The 23,710-nt window shown below is 42.6% G+C and overlaps 2 protein-coding genes across 5 annotated transcripts; both read left to right on the top strand.

Moving 5' to 3' along the window:
- The first annotated feature begins 103 nt into the window (after positions 1-103).
- LOC133150079 (differentially expressed in FDCP 6 homolog) lies at positions 104-11,919 on the top strand. 3 transcript variants are annotated; one of them, XM_061272374.1, is made up of 11 exons: positions 107-305; positions 1,982-2,122; positions 4,614-4,799; positions 5,625-5,852; positions 5,945-6,091; positions 7,158-7,266; positions 7,334-7,632; positions 7,713-7,879; positions 9,040-9,238; positions 10,496-10,586; positions 10,886-11,919. In XM_061272374.1, exons 1-11 carry the CDS (start codon positions 210-212, stop codon positions 11,071-11,073), a joined length of 1,851 nt encoding a protein of 616 aa, XP_061128358.1. In that variant the 5' UTR covers positions 107-209; the 3' UTR covers positions 11,074-11,919. The 3 variants fall into 3 exon arrangements, with proteins under 3 accessions (XP_061128359.1, XP_061128358.1, XP_061128360.1); XM_061272375.1 differs by lacking the exon at positions 1,982-2,122 and having other exon boundaries at positions 104-305; XM_061272376.1 differs by lacking the exons at positions 107-305; positions 1,982-2,122 and adding an exon at positions 2,948-3,322.
- A 3,018-nt stretch (positions 11,920-14,937) lies between these two features.
- ppardb (peroxisome proliferator-activated receptor delta b) lies at positions 14,938-22,795 on the top strand. 2 transcript variants are annotated; one of them, XM_061271871.1, is made up of 8 exons: positions 14,938-15,323; positions 16,435-16,794; positions 16,868-17,022; positions 17,103-17,241; positions 18,467-18,669; positions 21,816-22,022; positions 22,110-22,353; positions 22,423-22,795. In XM_061271871.1, exons 2-8 carry the CDS (start codon positions 16,494-16,496, stop codon positions 22,668-22,670), a joined length of 1,497 nt encoding a protein of 498 aa, XP_061127855.1. In that variant the 5' UTR covers positions 14,938-15,323; positions 16,435-16,493; the 3' UTR covers positions 22,671-22,795. The 2 variants fall into 2 exon arrangements, with proteins under 2 accessions (XP_061127855.1, XP_061127856.1); XM_061271872.1 differs by having other exon boundaries at positions 16,871-17,022.
- Positions 22,796-23,710: the final 915 nt, after the last annotated feature.

The following is a 23,710-nucleotide window of genomic DNA, read 5'->3' on the forward strand; positions in this document are numbered from 1 at the left end:
TGATTCCGTTACTAACTACTATTTAGGGAGTGCTGACGTCCAGCAGGTGTCGCTGCCAGCAAAAAGAGGTCAACATCCTGCTGTCTCTGCTTGGCCGTGACCGCACGGCAGCTCTACACACAAGGCGCGCGCGTGTGCCTGTCACCAAGAGGTAACGGAAGAAAGAAGACAGTGTATAAAGGAAATCAGCGTGTGACGCTGGTGCAGACATGGACCTGCGCTCGGAGCTACTCAAGTCCATCTGGTACGGCTTCACGGCACTGGATTTGGAGAAGAGTGGAAAGGTCTCCAAGTCTCAGCTGAAGGTGAGTGGTTGGTGTGTCCTTTATCTATTTTTCTCCTTAAAACATATAAAGCTGCCCTTCATTTCCTCCCTCAAACTCACAGTCCCTCTTAAAAAAAAAAGGAAAAAAAAGATCGGCGTTTTTGCACTACTTGAATACCAACTATTTGTCTTACAAGTTTTATACATCGAACGACGTGTCAAATAACAGAAGAAACTTAGATTTTCAGTATGCACCTTCCTTGTGGGGATAGGACAAAAGTTCAGAATAGGAACTTGAGTGTCCCCCTATCTCTGGAACAGTGTGTATAGTGCAAAGCAGAACTGTACTGCGCGGAATCTGTCAGAGACCAGCCTGAATTTAGAGTAAACAACAAAATCCCCAATGCGTATGTATGTATATGTGTGTGCGTGTGTGTCTGCGAGCGTGCATGTGTGTGTCAAAAGAACATTGTTCCAGTGAGCGCGCAGACAACATGCAAACGTGTCTCTTTTGTTCAATGCAATCATTTGTGTTTTTGCTTGACCTCCTGCTGATTATGTCACTACTCAGTCCTCAGCCCCATGACAGGGCTTATCCCCCATATGCATGGAGCAAGTGTACGGACAGGGTACCGTGCACTTTTGCTCACAAAAGCTGTTAGCATGGCCTCAATATCAGTCGTTTTTTTTTTTTTTGAGTGGGGACTTGGGGCAGGATGTGGTCGGGGAGTTCGACATCTTGCAGCATGTTGCACAATACTTTCAGGTGAAGGCACAATCAAGACAGTCTGTTTAGTTAAAGAAAGAATATCCATTACTTTACATTGTTTCGAGAAATTATATTGCAGATAGAGGGATAAACATGTTGGTTGGTTGTTGCCTTGTGGCAAGTAATGAGTGGCTGTGAACTCCTTTTGAGAGTATTCTACTGTCTTGACATCGGACCCTATTTTTGTGCCCAATATAATAATTTCAAAATGTTCATACTCTTTATTAATCCTTCTCTCTGGCTTTCTCTTCATAGCAGATATTTACACTATGGATCAAATTTCTGATACTGATAAGAATCTTGTGCTGATGCGCAAAATGTAATTACTTTCATACCCAAGTATTACTTGATGATATTGTCATCATATTGCTTACTGGGGCTGCACATGGGAGCACTGGTTAGGCTTAGAGTTTTGGGGGTGCGGGTTCGATTCCACCTCCGGTCCTCCCTGCGTGGGTTTTCTCCGGGCACTCCGGTTTCCTCCCACATCCCAAAAACATGCATGGTAGACCGATTGAGCACTCCAAATTGCCCGTAGGTGTGAGTGCGGATGGTTGTTCATCTCTGTGTGCCCTGCATTTGGCCGACAACCGGTTCAGGGTATCCCCCGCCTACTGCCCGATGATGGCTCGGATGGACTCCAGCACGCCCGCAACCCCCGTGGGGACAAGCGGTACAGAAAGTGGATGGATAGATGGATGGATATTGCTTCTCTATTGGCAGAAAAATCTTTCTCAGATACTGTACATTTCCTTCACTTTCCCTTGGAAAATGACCCCTTTGTCATGTTTTATTGTAAGAAAAAGTCTCACGAAGAATGTCAAACCTGACTATTCTACCAGTGTAAGCCTGCACTTTGTGTTGTATTGGTGATATCCAAAACTATTTGTCCCTGTACTTGTCTTAAGCATTTATTGTTTAAAGACTCCAATCTTGTGGATTTGCAGGTGTTATCACATAACCTCTGCACAGTGCTATGCATCCCACATGACCCAGTTGCTTTGGAGGAGCATTTCCGTGAAGATGATGATGGTCCAGTCTCCAGTCAGGGTTACATGCCCTACCTCAACAAATACATCCTGGATAAGGTGATTCTTTTTCAACTATATATTGTATATTGCATGGGTTGCTAACAACATGTTTGCGGACACCAGGCCCCTTCGAGGCCCGCGAGTAGCATGCACGCCAGTTCTCAGTAAAGCTCACCTGTAATGCTTTGATTGATGTTACATTCCTGCATCTTTCTGAGCCAAGTCATCATATCGATCTCGTGTTTTTATCTTTTTGTGTCAGCTCTCACTGTCATGGTAGATCAGAATTCACCAATCATTGGATTGTTTGCCCACTAATGGGAAAATGAGGTGGGTTAAGATCTTCAGATTTAGTCTCACCCTTCTCACAAGTTATCATGAAAGCCGTTGAGATATGCCCAAAGCTGATAGTGCTACTTATAGCTGCAATTCCTACACTGAGTGTAATGCTAATAGAATAAATGCTAAATAAATCAAACAAAAATATGTGCCATGAAATATTTAAATTCACTATAGGATAATAAAAGAGATGTCTTCCCAGTTAAATAAATACAATTATGGTTGTCCTATTGCTACATATGAAGAACTTTGCTGCAGCGGGTAAAATGGGATTAAATAAATCAATGTTATGAAATGTGTGTCATTAATTAATGACATTTCCGATGATTATAGGTAAGTAAATAGATATAATTATTATTTTATTTCAGTACAATTTTTATAGTCCTGTATTGCAGTGTTCCCTATATTTTAATGGTTTAACTTATTCAATTCCATATCTAATTGTTAAATGAATCATTATTATTATCCATGCATCCCTTTTCTGTACCGCTTTGTCCCCACGGGGGTCGCGGGCGTGCTGGAGCCTATCTCAGCCATCATCGGGCAGTAGGCGGGGGACACCCTGAACTGGTTGCCAGCCAATCGCAGGGCACACAGAGACGAACAACCAGCCGCACTCGCACTCACACCTAGGGGCAATTTGGAGTGCTCAATCGGCCTACCAAGCATGTGTTTGGGGATGTGGGAGGAAACCGGAGTGTGAGGTAGTGGACGGTCATGTGAGCAAGAATCTTTCCACATTGGAGAGTAGGGTATTCCACAAGCAAGAGCAACTCTTCTTTTTCTTTTTGTAAATATGCACCATGGTAGCATCATTGTATTTATGGGGTTGTTTTTTTCCCCTTGTCACGTTGCCTGATAGGATTCGATGATACATGGATTGGAGAGTTGGGCTTCTTGGCTTGGTCACTTCAGATGGTAGGGCATCATGAGATGGGGCTTTTTCCTGAAGAGCTCTGCTTGATTTGCTTTGGCAATGCTTGTTTTTGCTTGAACAAGCTGGACCCATCTTTGAGCAATCACACCTAAAGTGTGTTACTTAAAATAATTAAGAATTAAGTAACATAAATTAACTTCAGTTAGTACTTTTATCCAGTCTACTCTAATCTTTTTGATTTGGTCACTATCATTTGCAGAAAAAATGTCTTTACAACACCTGGATGTTGGTAAAGGAAGAAAGATTCAGTGGTTTTCGGAACATTTTTGTTTTCAAGACTATCATTGCAGACTATATAGAGAGGACTTGGTGTGTGAGAATCACATATAGCAATGAACCTATAGTACAGGGGTGTCAAACTTATTTTTGTCGCGGGCCGCATCATAGTCATGGTTTCCTTCGAGGGGCGATTGAAATTGCCAACCCAAATAAATGTCTGAATGTCTCAAATTATATATAGTGTACGGTACTCAACAAAGTAGTGAATGACTTGATGAATAACTAGTTTTCAAAACAGAGACTAAGAAAAACTGTGAACATATTTTAGAAATATGAATGGTAATAAAAATTGCTAGCAATAGAGCTATTTTTTAAAAGTGAAAACAATTAGTAATTTTAATGTTGACATATGAATTTGATGCACAATTTGTCTTCGCGGGCCACATAAAATGATGTGGTGGGCCGTATCTGGCCCCCGGGCCTTGAGTTGGACACGTGCTATAGTAGTTAGACTGCTGATCTTGCAGCTTTATTTTTCTTTAGGCTCGTCTTCTTTTGTCTCATTATTTGCGTCTTCCCCTTTCCGATGAAGTTCTTCAAAGTCATTTTTTCTCACTTTTAGTAGCTTTTGGACTTAATTTTTTGTTACCATATCACATGACAGAGATGAACAGTTTGACATGTACTACAGAGAACCAAAGGCAATCGAACCTGAAGCTTAGATATACGCTAAAGCTTCTTTTGGACTCTGATAATTGATACGTAAAGCATTTTTTGTTCAGCGCCTCTTTGCAGCCCAGAACCTGCCTTAAGAAACTAAATGTATGAAGCACACCATAGGAAATAGTGACTACCAATAGGTACGACCATTGACTACCTTATGATGCTTTGCAGTTACATTAAAAATAAAGCTCTTAGTATTTATACTAAACAGGGCACTATATATTTTTTATTATCTATCATGTAAGAATTCAGTATTTTGAGGGGAAATTAATGTTTTTGGAGCCACACATTGCTTGACAATGTTTGGTGCTAACAATATCTTTTTTATAGGTAGTTGAAGGCTCCTTCAACAAGGAAGATGTGGATGAGTTGTGTTGGACCCTGACAGCCAAGAAAAACTACAAACCCAACAAGAGTTCAAACACAGTTCTGACAAACCAGGATGCATTTCGGCTTTGGTGCCTTTTTAACTTTTTGTCGGAGGACAAATACCCGTTGGTGATGGTCCCTGATGAGGTTGGTCTAACTCAGAGCTTTCATCTTTCAGCATCTTTCAAAAGGGCCATGGAAGAAACTGTAATGGTTGTTGAGAGCCACCACACCAACATACTACTAACCTAAATTGTGATTGGAATTAATTTAAGGTATTTACATAAAGCATAAAACTGTATTTATGTGATATGATGCTGCTTAAGTAGCTGTGGTAAATAGTTATTTTTACAAAATAATTGTGTTGAAACTGAATAATAAGCAGTTGTTAAAATGACATAAACGTGTTGCTCCCATCGAGAGCACAAGAACCCACTGGTCTGCAACCTTTATTATCAAAAGAGCTATTTTGCCTCCTACCCCAAACAAAATTGTCAGGAGCCACAAAGAATAACAGAGCTTGTAAACTTTCAAATTTTTTCATCATTTATTTTACCTGTTACAACCACTGAATATAACAACAGAAGTGCAGTGTGCATTTGTAGGTGCACTTTGAAATAAATGAAACTATGAACCTTTGGCCAATTTAACAGACAAGGGATTGTAATTATTGCACAAAATATTGATAATATTGATGTGGTGTTTTTTTTTTTTGTTTGTTTTTTTATGAGATTTTTTTTACGAGTAGCAGGCCACATTTGCCACCAATATTTTTGATGTACTAAGGAAAAAGACATGAGATGGTTAATGATTTAAAAGCAAATTAAGTAGAGTTATAAACAGCGCAGGAATTAAAGTAGATATAAGAATGAAATTATATATAAATATATTATAATGTATACATATGTAATACATATAATATATAATAAATAAATCATTATATTATTATTATTTTTTATCCCCCACATACAGCTGGAGTACCTACTCAAGAAGCTGTGCACAGCAATGAACATTGAGCTCAATTGTGTTGAACTAGAGGACCTATTCTCCCAAGACTCGGTGCAGCAGAAACGCACCACTGTTTGGGTTTTCTTGGAGATGATGGCTGCAGGAAAGGTGACCGCAGGCATTGATAAGAGTGTCATCAGCATGGCTATTGAGGAAGTCTACAGGGAGATAGTTGGCGATGTCCTTAAAGAGGTATGAGCTGAGTGGTTTGCTTCTTGAAATGTTCCGCTTTGTATTCTGACATTGTGTTTGTGTGTGTGTATGTGTGTGTGCGTGTGTTGCAGGGTTACTTGTGGAAGAGAGGCCAACTCAGGAGAAACTGGAAGGAGCGCTGGTTCACTCTGAGGGCGAGCAACTTGTTCTACTACACTGGAGAGGACCGCAAGGAGTGTCAGGGTAACATTGCTCTGGATGGCAACTGTTGTGTTGAGGTAAAAGCAGAAGCACGTTTGCCTGTCTTTTGTGGGTTCAGTTGCCACTCAATGACAATGTGAGTGTAAAATGGTTATCTATCTATATACATGCCCTGCCTAGACCAGAGTAGTCTGCCTTTTGCCCCAAGTCAGCTGGAATAGGCTCCAGCACCCTGTGAAACCCCGAAATAGAAACAATATAAGTGTCAGGTCTAAGCACCATCAGACATTTGTTTACAGAGAGGAGAAGACAACCAGTAATTGCTTTACTCGCGAGGAGAACGAACAGAGAGCGTTTCAGTCAGATTCTCCATCAGTTCTGAAAACTCCCTGTTTGCCTCCTCTTTTTAATTTGTTGGGATGCCCTGGTTACATGGGCGTTGCTACACTAAAGGGTAGGGGAAATGAAGGCAGTAGCAACGCTGTTCAGCTAAAATTGCAATAAATGGATTGTTGTTCAAGCAGACAGGGGCCGTGTCACCCAGTCCATGACCCCGACAGTCGGGTCTGGTTCCTGTCTTGTTCCTCCTCAGCAGATTGACATCTCCTCAGGCGTGGTTAGTGAGATATCTCGAAGCTGCTGAGGGCCGTTTTCCTGTGGAACATTGCAACTAGACTTTCTATTGCTAAGTTTCTTTTCTTGCCAAACTATCTAACACAACACACAGTAATACTGAGTAAATATGGGATAACTCGTGTACAATTACTTCAACAGATACTGTAATACTCGCCTAATAAAGAAAGATAGGCCCGATCAACAATAATCAATGAGAGGAAGGGAGGTATCAGAGAAGAACCACAGGTGTGGCTGGGAGTTGAAGGAATTCTCTGGAGCTCGACAAAGACCTTTGTTGGAGCAAGGAGGTTCTGCTCGTAAATTATGAGGGCCTCTGCCAGGGGCGGCTCGTGCTCCCCTATACAATTATTCCGACAATAAGTGACATTTATTAATGGTTGGATGGATTTTTGGACCCTGTTTACATTCAATTGACACAAATACCCAGTTGATGTGTTGGAAAGGTCCAAAAGCAGAGTTTGACATTTTATTATCCTGCTATAATCATTTCCATGCTCTTGTTGTAAGGTACTACCAGACCGCGATGGTAAAAGGTGCATGTTTTGTCTAAAAACGCTCTCCAAAACATATGAGATGAGCTCATCAGACACCAAACAGAGACAAGAATGGACAACAGGTCAGAGACATCAAGATATGAAGAGGTTCTTAAATCACACAGAACCTCATCTTTCTTCCGCCCTCAGCCATTCAGACAGCTATCAGGCTGCATGGGGAAGGGAAAACGTCCCTCCACAAGGACTTGAAGCTGAAGCGGCATGAGCAGCGTGAGCAGCGCGAGAAGAAGCAGAAGGCCAAGGAGGAGGAGCTGCAAAGGCTCCGTGCCCTCCAGGAGGAACGGGAACGAAAACTGGTGGAGCTGGAGCTCTTGAGGGAGGCGCAGAGGCAGGCCCAGGTGCTCCTGGAGCAGGATGAAGAGAGGAGGCGCCAACAGCACGAGCAGCTCCAGCACACCTTAGAGGTGCAGCTGCGGGAGGCAGAGGAGGTGAGCGTGGCGGTAAACGCCAACGGTTCACGAGAGAGTCGGCTTTGACAGATTTCCCTCCTGGCTGTACGGATGTCAAGGTGCGACTCAGCATGGAGGCGGAAATGGCTCTGAAAGAGGAGGAAGCGGAAAGGCAGAGAAAAAGAATCCGTGAGCTGGAGGAGATGCAGAAACGACTAGAGGAGGCGCTGCAGCAGGAGATTAAAGCCAGGCTGGATGAGGAGGCCTTCCGCTATGCTCAAGCAGGGTAAAAAAATTGAAGTCCAAAAATGATGAACATTACATGCCTTTTCTTTTCTCTTTTTTTTCTTTTCTTTCCTTTTTTGTTCTTTTCTTTTCTTTGGACTGGCAAAAATAAGCCTCTGCGCATGAGTGGGCATAGAGGTAAAATAAATAAAGGCGGGAGTGTGGACGTTAGGTAGTTTTAAATGCTGGTTGTTGGAGTGAGGGAGGATCCAAGAGTACCAGCAGAAAACCCAAAAGAGCACAAGAAAAACATGCAAACTCACCACAGGAGGGCCTGAGTTGAAATTCAATCTCAGAACTCAGAGACCCTAACCAACCACAATTTAAACCTATGGGGGGAGAGGTAGTAAACGCTAAGATACGTCAGGTGTTCGGTAAACACTGTTAGAATCAAGCACTGTGTAGCAAATATTTAAAGTGAAAAAAGTTCACGTTCTTGAGGAAGCAGAGCCGCTCACAGAGGAAGTTGCTGTCATTCACATTTTTGGTGACCTGTTTGCGCTGTCAGCCAATTGTGCATCGTAATCAAAATGTAACTTATTTTAACTTCCTCCACAATTTGTCATTATTCTGACTAATGAGACCACAACATTTTATCATAGCACCCCTGAAAGCCCCCGCACTGTTGAGTGTATACATTTTATCTTAGAATTTTTGTGCAACCTTTTTTTGATAATAATAAGAAAAATGAGACACACTTTTATTTTGACTAACATTTTTTTCCTGTCGTACTGGCTCAGTTGGTGTACAGCTCACAAGTCACAGAATGTCATGTTGCACCACTTCCTTTGTTGGAAATACAGTCTTTTATTGATCAGTCATCATTCTAAATTCATTTTTTCCATTACCAATTGTCAATTGAAGCACAAAAAAATACTGCAATACAGCAACTTATGTGTCTATGAAGAATTGTCTGGTATTTACATTTTTGGCTCAAATACAAAATGACAGAATTAAAAAACAGTCCACAGAACTTTAGATTTTAAAAAGTAATTGCTGCCACAATAAGCCACTTGCAAATCTCATCTGTGCATGCGCAAGAATCAAGTGAGAAAAAAAAGGCTTTACGCTTTAAGTGACCAAAAGACAGGTGCTCTTTAAGTGCCATGTTTAAAGGACAAAAATGTTTGCTAAAGACATTTTTGTGGACGCTTGGTGCAGGTTACTTGCTGAAGAGGAAGAGAAAATGAAGGCCCTGATGACCCTGCAGGAGGAGCAGGAAGAGTATATCCTGAAGACGCAACGGGAGAAGCTGGAGCTCAAGCAGGAGATGGAAGCCAAATCCCAGGCCCTGGACGAGGCGCAGAGGCAGCTTGAGGAGGTTCGGGCCAACCGGCACAGGGTTGACCAGGATGTTGTGGTAAGCAGAAAAATCACACACATACAAGTTAAAAAAGAGTATTGTTTTTTTGCCCCCAATTCAGTTATTTGATTTAGTAGTGTTTCTTCGTCAACCAGGTAGTGCCACGACAGACAGGTTCTACCTAATCTGGCATCCTAAGCATTAAATTGAAGGCCATATTGTGGCCATTTTTAACTGTAAAGGTATGGTGTCTTCTGAAACCAAAAACTACTCTATATATACCAGGGGTCACCAACATGTTGCCCGCGGCCACCAGGTCGCCCGTGAGGACCGCATGGGTTTTTGTCTTGAAACGGATTAAAAAAAATTCCATTATTTGTAATGGGAAAATAGATTCGAAATTCGACCGATTCGCTTCTCGAACCGCCTTCTGGAACGGATTGTGGTCAAAAACCAAGGTTTGACTGTATTTTTGCTATTCTTGTTTAAATCACACTTACATTTGAACTGGAAATGACAATAATAACACATAGTGAAAGCCAAATTGAGCAAATTGGCTATTTCAGAAGTCTGTGTCAAACTGGTAGCCAATGTGAGCCAAGTCACCCTGCAAAGGGAAAAACTCATACTGCAATCTTGTTCTTTCGATCAGGATTCACAGATCCTGACAATAGGTGAGGGTAGAACCGAGGAACATAAATCGACTGGTAAACCAAATAACCTTCCCTGCTTCTTCTTCATCACAACAGACCAAAACAAAATCTGCATCACTGCAATGATTTGCCTGTCGGGTTTCTGCTAAATCCTGCTCTCAATCTTAAATAGTAATCCCCGAGATACCCAAACCTCCCCACTTGATGCAGGGTACCTACCATTCCATTAGTGCATATCCAGATAAACCATCCTTCCATCCATCCATTTTCTGAACCACTTAGTCCCCACGGGGGTCGCGGGAGTGCTGGAGCCTATCCCAGCCGTCATCGGGCAGTAGGCGGGGGACACCCTGAACCGGTTGCCAGCCGATCACAGGGCACACAGAGACAAACAACCATTTGCACTTGCACTCACACCTAGGGACAATTTGGAGTCTTCAATTGGCCTACCAAGCATGTTTTTGGGATGTGGGAGGAAACCGGAGTGCCCGGAGTAAACCCACGCGGGCCCGGGGAGAACATGCAAACTCCGCACAGGGACAGCCGGACGTGCTACCCAGTGCGCCACCGAGCCGCCAGATAAACCAATGCAACTAATTAGTGATGCGAAGTGTCATTTTCTTTCACTTTTAATGGCTTGTATTAACCTTCTGATATATAGGCTGCTCAAAGAAAACTTCATCAAGCGAGCACCAACGTCAAACACTGGAATGTTCAGATGAACAGACTGATGCGACCCATTGGACCCGGCGGTGAGTTTCCAAAAAATCCATGCAGTGTGACAAAGAGTGCACATGGGACAAAATGTGCAAATTTTAAAATTGTTGCTTTGGTTGGCTGCCAATTTCACTTTGTATCTAACTTTGATGGAACATGACAACGGCATAGAAATGCATAAAATAAAATATCTGTCAAAGTTGGTCCATAGGACAGGCTACAAATCACGTATTGGTCTTTCTGTCCCTTTTTTATCCTCAACATACAAATCCCCACAAGTAAAAAACTGTGATTTAGCATAACGCTCTCTGTTCTATGCATGCCTTGTGTCCAGATAAAAGACCATTGTTGAGAAGCTCCCTACCATCCTTCCAAATTCCAAGCCAGAGAGATCCTGGGTTGAATCTCAGAAGGATATCGGTATCAGACGATCAATGTAAAGAAAATGAGGAATGCAAAGAAAATGTTGACGATGGCCGCAGATGCGATGCAGAGTTAGAGAGACGCAAATCCCATACTTGAAATGGAGACCTGAATTACATGATTCATACAAGATGCATATCCAACCAATCATTGGTATTTTGATTGGAGGAGTTGGGTGTTTCAAACTGAAATAACAGCATCAAAGTGAAATAAAATGTTAAATATACTGAACAATTTTTTTTAAAGATGTTTTAAATGTCTTAACGATGTACTGTATTTGTATTGTTAAACTCTGGTGCCTGGTCTGGACACAGAAAATGCCTTGGGTGTCTTGTTTGATTGGTACTGTCAGCAGTTGAGTCAATGTAATATTAAAATGTATGTACATGCATAAAAGATAATAATACTTGTCATCATTTCTTATCTAGGTGCGGCAGGCGGCTCAAATTTTCTGTGTAAAAAGATTAAGAGTATATTTTTCTTTATATAACATGTTACTTACTTTTTTACAATACATGTAAGGAAGCTCATTTACATAATTTTACTTTCAGTGCCAACATGACAAGATGACAAGGAAACCATATTCGTATGTACATTCAAATGATAAATGAAAAGAATGACTTTACGACATTTATCCTCGTTGTTTTTTTGTTGTTTTTTTTTCAGCATCATTGGTCAATCGTGACAGCAGTACTACTGTTTTGGGGGTGATGTCGCTCAATGTATGTCCAATGAATTGCAGGAAGCAACAAGGATTATGATGGGGATCAGTGTAATAATACATAACAGCTAGCAGGCAAATGTTATTACCTAATTGTTATTAGGTGTTGGTGCAAAGCTTACCAATATTTGCAATTTATTTTGGGGATTTCAAACAAACTGTCTGCCTGTCTTTCTGTCTATCTAATTTTAAGTTAAAATAATTAAAAAGCTCACAAATTGCTATTCTGTTCCAATATAATTTCTGTTCATATTTTGCTGCAGCTGTACCCAATGCGTGTTTGTGAGGACAGGTAGGGGCGGGGTTAAGTGTTTCATTGGCTACATTTGCATGTACACATTTATTCAGATTCAAAGCCTGATCAGAGAAAAATGCTCTATGTACACACCCCATTATCCATGCACACTGATCGGAGTACCAATCGACATAAACCACCCCTCTTATTCGGGATTAAATATTGATTGGATTTGGCTTGATCGGGTCAGAATATTCCGAATAGGGTGCGTACATTAAGCATGTTAATTCCAATCAGGCTTTTAATTTGAATAAATGCGTCTATGTAAACATTGCAAAAAGTGACTTATGTGTTAAAACCCCCATCCACTGAGGGGAGAACAATTGAGAGTGGTTTTGATGGCAGTACAGTAAATGTTGCGTTCTTGTCAGGGTTGTTCAAGGTGATGATGTCACTGCCGTACATTTGACTTCACCGATGTTTGCAAAACATTCACCAACAGCTTTCAAGATTTTATTTTACTGACAAATGTCTGGCGACCATTTGCCGCCTTGAGCAAACCCTGACGAGAACACAACATTCGCTACCTTCAAAAACACTCACAACCCTCACATGTTCAAACACATTTGCAAACACATTTGAACATTCATCTATCCGTTATCTGTACCGCTTGTCCCCACGGGGGTCGCGAGCGAGCTGGAGCCTATCCCAGACAATTTGGAGTGCTCACTCGGCCTACCAAGCATGTTTTTGGCATGTGGGAGGAAACCGGCGAACCCAGAGAAAACCCACACAAGCACAGGGAGAACATGCAAACTCCACACAGGGAGGGCCGGAGGTGAAATCAAACCCTCACCATCCAACCTGTGAAGCGGGCGTGCTAACCAGTGTGCCGTGCCGACCCCACATTTGAACATATAAGTAATACTAAAGGATAAACATTTTTTTCCCATAACGCCAAGGGGTATGGCATCTAATCCCAAATGGAAATCATGTAACTGCAGTCATAATAATGAAACCGTAAAAGTTATTAAGAGACAATGCTTATTTAATTTTCAAAGGTATTGGTATAATGTAGGCCAAATGATAAAAACATGGCATTTTTACTTGAAGTGAAATCATAAGAACAATTTTCACATTTTTGTCCCCCTCTCACACACACGCATGCACGCACACACACACACACACACACATATACAAGCATACACGCACGCACACACACACACTCACATTTCTTCATGTTAAGATAGGGCAAACTAGTAGTCCAATATGCACAGTTGGTGAAGAACGTTGGGCATGAAAAAGTCATTTTTAAGGCTGACTTTTCAAGAAAAACGGAACATTATGAGGATAGGTCAGCCAACACCAGATGTCTGGTTTGTTTCCACATGAAAAAGAAGGCATTTCCAGCGCAAACACATCTCACGCATCCGTAATTACTGTTTGTTGTTTCATGTAGTATGTCTTGGATATTGCTCGAATAAATAAATAAATAAATAAATAAATAAATAAATAAATAAATAAATAAATAAATAAATAAATAAATAAATAAATAAATAAATAAATAAATAAATAAATAAATAAATAAATAAATAAATAAATAAATAAATAAATAAATAAAATTACAGTCAACAACATGTACTATCTGTAGCAAAGGAGGAGCAAAAGAAAACAAACAGAACAAAACAATCAGCATCTATGGTGAGTATGATGTATGTTCTGCCCTAAGAATTGTTTTCTTGATGTTAGAAAGGTAAGTACTTAAAACTGATTTGTTGAGTGTGTGCTTTATGTTGGGAAGTGTTTTCTGTCTAAGAAAACATACACAAGCTGTTATTTGTCATTCAGAAGCAAATATAAGGTCTTCAGTAGCTCCTGTGGCAGGTTGAACTTCCTGAGCTGTCTCAGAAAGTACAACCTCTGCTGGGCCTTCTTCCGGACAAAGTCTATCTGGCCGGTCCATTTCAGGTCCCGGGAGATTGCGGATCTCAGAAACTTTAAGGTGTCTGTGGTGGAAATAGCCTTACTGAGGATGGTGAGGGGTGGAAGTGGCGAAGGGTCTCTCCTGAACTCCTCTGTCTTCTACACGGTCTTGGGCGGGTTCAGCTCCAGGTGGTTTTGGCTGCACCAGTGGACCAGCCGCTCCACCTCCTGTCTGTACGCAGTCTAGTCACCGTCCCGAATCAGTACGATGAGTGTGATTTCGTCCGCGTACTTCAGGAGCTTCACAGAAGAGTTGCCTGAGGAGCAATCATTGGTGTAGACTCTACCGCTTGTTCTCTAGAGAGAGAAGAGCAGTGAGGAGAGGACGCACCCCTGGGGGGCCCCAGTGCTGGTGGTCCGGGTGTCAGATGTGAGGGTCCCCAGCCTCACATTCTGTCTCCTGTTGGTCAGGAAGCTGATGATCCACTGACAGGTGGAGGCAGGCACCGCGAGCTAGATGAGCTTCTGGTGGAGGATGTCGGGAGCGATGGTGTTGAACGCCGAGCTGAAGTCCACAAACAGGATCTTGGCGTGCGTCCCTGGGGTGTCTAAGTGGCATAGGATGTAGTGCAGTCCCATGTAGACCGCATTGTCCACCGACCTGTTTGCCCATATTCTCCATCATCCATAAACTGGAGTGTTTGATGTTTTTGGCAACATATTTTGATACATTTCAAACCAATTCCAGCAAGCTTTTGATATAATAATAACAACAGTATAATTTAATGTGTTTCTTTGTCCTTCTCAGTCTCACTACACACACTGACAGTTGATGAAAGACGGAAACTATTTTGCGCATTATTGTTAACGTCTGCAACGTTAATAAGTTGACACTACATTTTATTTTGTACTTTAGTACATTTCAGAGTCTTTTTTTTTACATCAGCAGTTAAATCAGCACTTGTAAATGTGCAGTCTATTTACACAAGTCTCTGTATTTGTTTTGTTTTCACTATTTTTTTAATGTGACAACTTGTGCTTAAGATTGTTGCTGTTCGAGGACAGCGGTGTCCTGACACGTGACGTCACGTGGTGGGCGGTACTTACGCATGAGTTGGGAAAGCTAAGCAAAGCTGGGAACAACACTGCTGACATGATTGCCCGTCAAGGCGCATTTATGATTTTCTAAACCTTTCGGATTCCCCGAGTTTAGCCAACATGGACACTTTCAGGATGACTAAGGAAGGCCCGAGTCGTTGTTGAGTTTTGCGCTAGCCGTGTGACGTTAGCTCGTGCGGCTAGTAACTCCTGCTGCGGCTGGCGGCTTCAGACAACTTGTCAAGAGCCGAGGCGATCGACAGATATCCCAGGCACAATTCGGAACTGTTTTCGACACGCTCCCGCTGTACATATCTGCCGCAAGTTGTCGCTGCGCCGACGGCCATCGAAACAGCAGCACTTTAGAGAGAGGTAAGTGGCGTTGGCAGGTCGACGTTTAAAAGCACCCACGGGAATGTGGGTCACCCTCGCTAACGCAGTTGTGCCTATCAAGGTTAGAAGCTAACTAGCTAAGTTAGCATGTCGTGTTCAAGTCTTCAACGGTCCCCAAAACGCCACCTAAAGTACAGTGGCGGTGTACTTAATTGACTCCTCAAATGCCGGAGACCGTATTCTAACCCAATAGTAACTATCGATTACCGCAACATCGAAATATCGGCAACTGATGTTGTTTTAAAAACTGCCGCTGACGAGTCCGTTTGGAAGGAACCAAAACATTTCCACTGCGCATTAACACTTTTTCTGGTAAACAACCCAGTTGTGGCGAGCCGACGTTGAGGTTTGTCTCGTGAAAAGGCGACGCTACGTTACGTGGATTTATTCCACCAGGGGCCTTGGAGCAGCCCACCCACTCCTCCCTCCCTCTCTCTCTCTCTCTCTCAAAAAGACCCCCTCCTTCTGCGATCAACACAGCAACTCAGTGTGTAAACAGTGCGTGCACCGTGTGCCCTTGTACACGGTGCACCCCTTGCATGAAAGCCAAGCAAACAACAATGCAGATGGCTCCAGACAAACGTTCACGTTTGAAGATAGCAGAGAACGGACTGAACTTCCCACCCACGAGTAATCCTCCTACTCTGTTTTTCTTGGTAATCTGGACTTCTGTTTGCAATGCTTGTTCACAATGATTTCAGCGCAAGCAATTGATTTCTTAATGGGCTACTTGACGTTGTAAATATTTACTTTACCTCAGTCAATTTCTTGTACAGCCAAACTGGAAAGAATGAAACCATACTTCTGTCCAATAAGTTGCAAAATTAAAAAAGGGTTTATTTCTAGAGAGCTAAAGCATATTTATTCCATAATACATTTTGTACGAACCCCTAAGTAAACCCCTAACTTGAGGTTTCTCTGTGTGTGCAAGCGTATATATCACGATTATGTTTGCAGTATGGCCCTAATATTCCATAGTTTGAGCTGCATACATCTGAATGCTTTGAAGATATTCACAATTAGGACAATTATGTCTTTAATGAAAAAAATGTTGAGCAGCGATCTGATCCGCAACCAATTTCTCAACTAGTGGGCCATCATGGCAACGTGACAGGAGGGAAGCCCGCTGAGTGCGCTTCGAAAGGAGTCATGGAGGGCTTACAGCAACCTTCTCCCAAGAAGCACAACAGGGTCAATGGCTACTGCCAGCCAAGTTCACCCGAGGATGCGGCTGCTGTTAAGCGGCCTCGAGGGGAATCCCAGGGCTCAGACAGCTGCGAGGGTGCGACTGCATCGGAACATGCGGACCTGGATGAGCCCAAAGGTCCCGAAAGACACGTTGAGATCAAAGAGGAGCTGGAGGACGCGTCTGCTCGGCGAGGCAAGCAGGAGAAAGGAGGGAATGCAGAAGAAGAAAACAATCACAGCAGTGCAGCGTCAAGCTACACCGGTGAGACCTCCTCCCCTTTCAAGCTCTTGATGCGTTTTCGAAGCCGAACTATTTATGGATGCTTTTTTTTAAGCAGACCTTTCCCACACGCCGTCGGCATCACTGTCCGAGCAGCTGCGTTTGGGCCGTGAGGACACGACAGCCTCTGGAATCAGTGTGGAGTGTAAGGTCTGTGGGGACAAGGCGTCAGGCTTTCACTATGGTGTACATGCCTGTGAGGGTTGTAAGGTAATACCACTTGTGTGTGCCTGCCTTTCAAGATCACAAAATACTTCAGTCTGTTTTTCTTATGTTCTCTCCCAACCCAGGGCTTTTTCAGACGAACTGTGCGCATGAAATTGGAATACGAGCGCTGCGAGCGTTCCTGCAAAATTCTGAAGAAGAATCGCAACAAGTGCCAATATTGTCGTTTCCAGAAGTGCCTTTCTTTGGGAATGTCTCATGATGGTGAGTAAGCAAGATGTTTTACTTCATAGTAGGGCTTTGCAATTAGCCACATTTTAATATCTTGATATTTTTGTCAGATATCGGGGTGTTTCGATCAGCGTTTTAAGATGTCTGCACCGATAACGATCATTCACGAGTATGATTGGCTGATATCAAAAACATTCACATAAAGCTGTAAAATTTTTCATGTTAGAGCTAAAAATATTTTTATTTTAAAAAAGCTTGCTTAAATTGTTGATTTTTCAAAATTTTTTTAATTAAATGATTAATCAAATGAGGGCAAGGTCGACTGGTTAGCACGTCCATCTCACATTATAGTGATTGCAAATTTGATTCTGACTCCGGCCTTTCTGTGTGGACTTTGTATGTTCTTCCCGTGCTTGCATGGGTTTTCTCCAGGTACTCAGATTTCCATCCATCCATTTTCTGTACCGCTTTGTCCCCACGGGGGTCACGAGCGTGCTGGAGCCTATCCCAGCCGTCATCGGGCAGTAGGCGGGGGACACCCTGAACTGAGGCACACAGAGACAAACAACCATCCGCACTCACACCTAGGGGCAATTTGGAGTGCTCAATCAGCCTACCAAGCATGTTTTTGGGGATGTGGGAGGAAACCGGAGTGCCCGGAGGAAACCCACGTGGACACGGGGAGAACATGCAAACTCCACACAGTGAGGGCCGGAAGTGGAATCGAACCCGCACCCTCCTAACTGTGAGGTGGACATGCTAGCCAGTTCGCCACCGAGCCATCCTACTCAGATTTCCTCCCACATTAAGAAATAAAACATGCATGGTAGATCGACTGACCGCTCCAAATTGGAGCAAAATGGCCGCCCACTGAGATCGATAAGAAACAGGTGGATTGTAATTAATATTCCACAAACTGCACATTAAGTAGAACTCTGTGCTTCGACCTGTTGGGCTGCACAGAACATATTACAAAAAATGTTCGTGTTCACTTCCCATTTAAACACTTCTAACTGGAAGCTGATGAGGGTTTTACAGTCTAAGTGTATTTTCTTGCTTGAGTGCTAAATTTCAATTTACGTATCGTCTGATGAGTCATTTAATCGCACCAATTCTCGATGACTGCCGATGCTTGTCAAAATAATCCTTTGTGGCAGCCCTAGCAATCTGCTGACTGTCATCATTGCACTCGTTAGAATTGTTTAAAATGTTAAAATATATATTTTTTTAAAATGTGGGCGTGTTTGTGTTTGCTCAGCAATCAGATATGGCCGCATGCCTGAGGCAGAGAGGAAGAAATTGGTGGCAGGCCTGCTTGCAGACGAGTTAAACCTCTGCAAACCAGGAGGCTCAGACTTGAAGACACTGGCCAAGCAAGTCAACACAGCCTACTTGAAGAATCTCAGTATGACCAAGAAGAGGGCCCGCAGTATCCTGATGGGAAAGACCAGCAGCACCTCAGTAATACTCTGATTTTTCTTGATTTTGACCAGCCAGTTTATCTTTTTTTTAGTTTGGTACCTCAAAGCTGGACCACGATCTGTTTTGTGATGTTGACCTAACGTCCATCTAGGGGAATTTCAAAATAAAATTTCCCACTGAGATCAATTGCGTTAGGGAAGGAAACTTGTAAGGTGTTAAGTGAATTATTCTGGGATGTATTAAACTTGTAAATTATTCCAGATTTATTCCAGACTGACAAAGCCTTACATTGTACCAGGACTGTTTCAAGTAACATTTTAACATTATTGTCCTCTGAGCATAAACTGAAGTTAACCAGCCTCAAAGTTAGGTTAGACACATTAAACACTTTAAGAAGTCATAAATTTCAATGATGAATTTGGATGGGTAATAAATAGGGGTGTAAATTGCGGGTTTTGTCACGATACGATATATCGATACAAAGAACTACGATACGATGTTTGCCGATATCTTAAAGCCTGCTGCGATTCATTCACGATATATCACGATATAGTCCTCTACGATCGATTTTTTTTTTTTTTTTTTAAATAAAAAATATAGAACAATATCCTGATTTATAACAATTCATACGCAAAATCAACAAGGTACTGCAAACTCTTTATTTAGGAAATTACAACAGTATTGTAGTACAGAAAGTGCTTACTTTAACACTGAACTTTGATGTTGTGTTTTTTCTTTGAATGTGCGGCAGGATTTGTGCTCCCTGAATATTTGATCACCGCATGGCAGGATTTACAAACTGCACGTGTCTTGAAGCCTAAAGGGAAGCAAATTTCCTCGTCTTTTTGGACACTAGCCATAGCACCAGCCCAGGAGCCGCGTACTAGTTGTCGACTCCCCTTTCACGTACCTGCTCTGCTCACAACACAACAACGCCGCGCACTGCTCCCGGAAAGAGGAAGCGAGCAACAATGAACTGGATTTCAAAATAAAGTCGCGTCTAATGTCCGAAGTCAAACACGGCGATATAAATCGATGTTTACGTTTAGCATCGATGCCAATAAATCGTAGAGCATTATATCGATTAATCGATGTGTATCGATGAATCGTTACACCCCTAGTAATAAACAGCATGCAAAGTGTTCATTTATAACACCTGCATAAAACTCAAGCTATGTTGAGGAGAAACAGAGTACATAGGCTGGTGTTACGTAATCGGGGAACAAGAAAAAAAAAAAAAACTGATTCTACAGGAAAAAAAAGCAGGAAATCAGATTCTAGGTAGATTTATCAAAACTTTTGTGTGTGTGCATGTGATTGATTGAATGTTTATTGATCCCCAGGGGTGGGGAAATTCAGGCCCCAGCAGTATCCACACCACAGAGTGGGTATACAAAAGACACACATATGGCATGAGCGCAACTCAATAACTCTCACAAGGCTGCCACACAACGGCGCCACAAAGAAAGTCAGAAAGTGCTCAAGATAAAAGCCATCAAAGCCCATCAAAGCTAAAAGACAAAGGAAAAAAAGTAACAGCGGCCAACCAGCACCCCCAACACAAGAGAACACAAAACTAGGGGTGTAACATCGATACACATCGATTAATCGATATAATGCTCTCCGATTTATTGGCATCGATGCTAAACGTAAACATCGATTTATATCGCCGTGTTTGGCCTCGGACATTAGACGCGACTTTATTTTGAAATCCAGTTCATTGTTGCTTGCTTCCTCTTTCCGGGAGCAGTGCGCCCGGCGTTGTTGTGTTGTGAGCAGAGCAGGCACGTGAAAGGGGAGTCGACAATTAGTACGCGGCTCCTGGGCTGGTGCTATGGCTCGTGTCCAAAAAGACGAGGAAATTGGCTCCCCTTTAGCCTTCAAGTCATTCTTTGGAAGCACTTTGGATTCCAAAGAAAAGATGGCTCAACCGACAAGACACGTGCAGTTTGTAAATCCTGCCATGCGGTGATCAAATATTCAGGGAGCACAAATCTCGCCGCACATTTAAAGAAAAAAACACGACATCAAAGTTCAGTGTTAAAATAAGCACTTTGTATACTGCAATACTCTTGTAATTTCCTAAATAAAGACTTTGCAGTACCTTGTTGATTTTGCGTATGAATTGTTATAAATCAGGATATTGTTCTATATTTTTTATTAAAAATATTTAGAGCACTACATCGCGATATATCGTGAATGAATCGCAGCAGGCTTTAAGATATCGGCAAATATCGTATCGTGGTTCTTAGTATCGATATGATAGCGTATCGAGACAAAACCCGCGATTTACACCCCTACACAAAACACACAAAATAGCCTCCACGGGGTCCATCGACAGGTGTAAGGGCAGTCCAGTTCAACGGCGCCCAATGGACCGTGGTCGGGAATCGGTGAAAACATCACAAAGCAGGCAAACGTGTGAGCAGCGTCCCGGGCACCCAGCCGGAGCACGTGCAGATGGTCACCACGAGGCTAGCATGGCGAAAGTCGTTGGTACCGACGAGCACGAGGGAGCGGACTCCCCACAGGGGTTGCGGCTGCAAGGCCAAGGCGAGGGACACGGTCATCACTGGCCTGATAAGCAGGAAGCCGTCGTAGTTCCGCCGGCTCAACCGATGATCCCGGTCCCAGGAAGAAAAAATAAATAAAATATCCGATCCGAAGAGATACCAAGGTGCGGTAGAAGGCACCAGCATCACCGAATGGACAAAAGGACAGAAAGAAAAAGGAGAAAAGAAGGAAATAAAGAGTAAAAGAGCGAACACTGCTGGGAGGCAGCCACTCACGGCGCCATACCAAGAAAAAAATGTGAAAAAGGGTATGTGTATATCAAATATTACAAAGGTACAAGATATTACAAGAAATCAAGTGACATTACTTCAATATTATGGTACATGGATTTTGTTACTAACTAAATAGTTTGACAAGTAACCGTTAGAATACATTTTTAAAGCAACCCCTAATAAGCCTGAACCCAAGTAGCCCCAAAAAGTATGTTTGATGGCTAAAATGAGGTCCAGTGAGAGAGGGGACTGCTTCCATGGTAGAATGACGTCACGCACAACGGCATTTGGTACTTCAAAATTGGTTTGAACTTTAGGTTGAATTCCAAACTGCAACTTTCAGATGTTCCAAGTAGAGCAGTATCTTTATTGTCTCTTTCTCTCTTGTCTTGGTGTCAGCCATTTGTGATCTATGACGTGGACACGCTTTGGAAGGCTGAAAGTGGTTTAGTGTGGAGCCAGTTGCTTCCAGGCGCTCCCCTGACCAAGGAGATCGGGGTGCACGTGTTCTACCGCTGCCAGTGCACCACGGTAGAGACGGTGCGCGAGCTCACCGAGTTTGCCAAGAGCATTCCGGGGTTTGTCGACCTCTTCCTGAACGACCAGGTTAGTCGCTTCATCGTGCTATGCCAACTGGTGGTACGAGGCCATGGAAAGGATGTCATCAGTGTTCATTTATGTCTCTTGCTGTAGGTGACGTTGCTGAAGTATGGCGTGCATGAAGCAATTTTTGCAATGTTGCCATCTCTCATGAACAAAGATGGACTTCTGGTGGCCAACGGTAAAGGCTTTGTGACCAGGGAGTTCTTGCGCAGCCTAAGGAAACCTTTCAGTGAGATCATGGAACCCAAGTTTGAGTTTGCTGTCAAGTTCAATGCCCTGGAGCTGGACGACAGTGACCTGGCCCTCTTTGTAGCTGCCATCATCCTCTGTGGAGGTGCGAGGGAAATATTTCCATGCTCCTTGTGCTTGCTCAACTGTGACTGAAGCTCATGTCTCTCTCCAGATCGCCCAGGCTTGATGAATGTGAAGCAGGTGGAGCAGAGCCAGGACAACATCCTGCAGGCCCTAGACCTCCATCTGCAGGCGAACCACTCTGACTCAGTCTACCTCTTCCCCAAGCTGCTGCAGAAAATGGCCGACCTCCGCCAGCTGGTCACGGAGAACGCTCAGCTTGTGCAGAAAATCAAAAAAACAGAGTCTGAGACATCATTGCACCCTCTTTTGCAGGAGATCTACAAGGACATGTACTAAACTACTCTGAGCGATACTGTTACAGACTGAATACACACTTATTAGAACAATACAGTGTTCAGTTAAACACTGTTCCAAGTGAGGTGTCATACCTACGCATCAGCACACAAATTACGTGTGCATCTGGAATAAGGTCCACCCTCATTTCCACAAAGGTCACATCACAGAAGAACACTTGTGGGTTTTTTTTCTGAAGCTGCTTCCTGCTTTCCTGGGGAAACGGTTCACGTTACATATGTACAGAGTTGTGCGGTGCTGCGGAGAGCAACCAGCAGTGTGGACACGGTGCGTTTTAAAGATACCGGAGTGATTAGACAAAGCTAACACACAGGTTGGTTTTTGTTTACATTCTTATCTTCATGTAGTGACCTCCAACTTTACCGATTGACCGTGTGGACCTCACTTGGCGCGGATGCCTGTGCAATAGCGTATTCATTAGTAAATGTGGACAGCCAAGCCATCTAGCCATATGCAATACACATACGCATATGACCTGCACAAGTACAAGCAACGCATCCTGTTTTTAGTTTCTCACATGATTTTTGTCCTTGTAATTATGTCTAATTATTTGTATTATATTTGTGAAACATGAACGTCATCACATCGTTGTATGTATTTGACAATATTTGTTTCTTACCTGCTTGGTTTGCAAAATATACTATCAATTTTATATATACACCTTTTTCATTTCATGCAGTGACATGCGTGTTTTAAAAACAGTACAGTAGGCCTATTTCACTCACTTTCCTCATGTACAATTTGATTTTTTTCAACCATTTTCTTTTTTCTTTCTCATTTTTCTTAATTTTTTAAAGTCAGGCTTCATTCATCTGCTCTACCTCTATTGTATGACAATATTCCCCTGTCTCGACTAAGCACATGCTATTCTTTGCCTTTTTTTTTTGAATGGGTACAACCTATTTCAGTCGTGGTCAAGCGAGTGAACAAGATGATTGAAATGTCAAAAAAACAAAATGCACCGTACGTTATTGTGAGCTACCTCTGCCTGTCTAAAAAGTGCCAAATATGTTCAACCAATG

The sequence above is a fragment of the Syngnathus typhle genome, linkage group LG2 (genome assembly GCF_033458585.1).
Source record: "Syngnathus typhle isolate RoL2023-S1 ecotype Sweden linkage group LG2, RoL_Styp_1.0, whole genome shotgun sequence".
NCBI lineage: Eukaryota > Metazoa > Chordata > Actinopteri > Syngnathiformes > Syngnathidae > Syngnathus > Syngnathus typhle.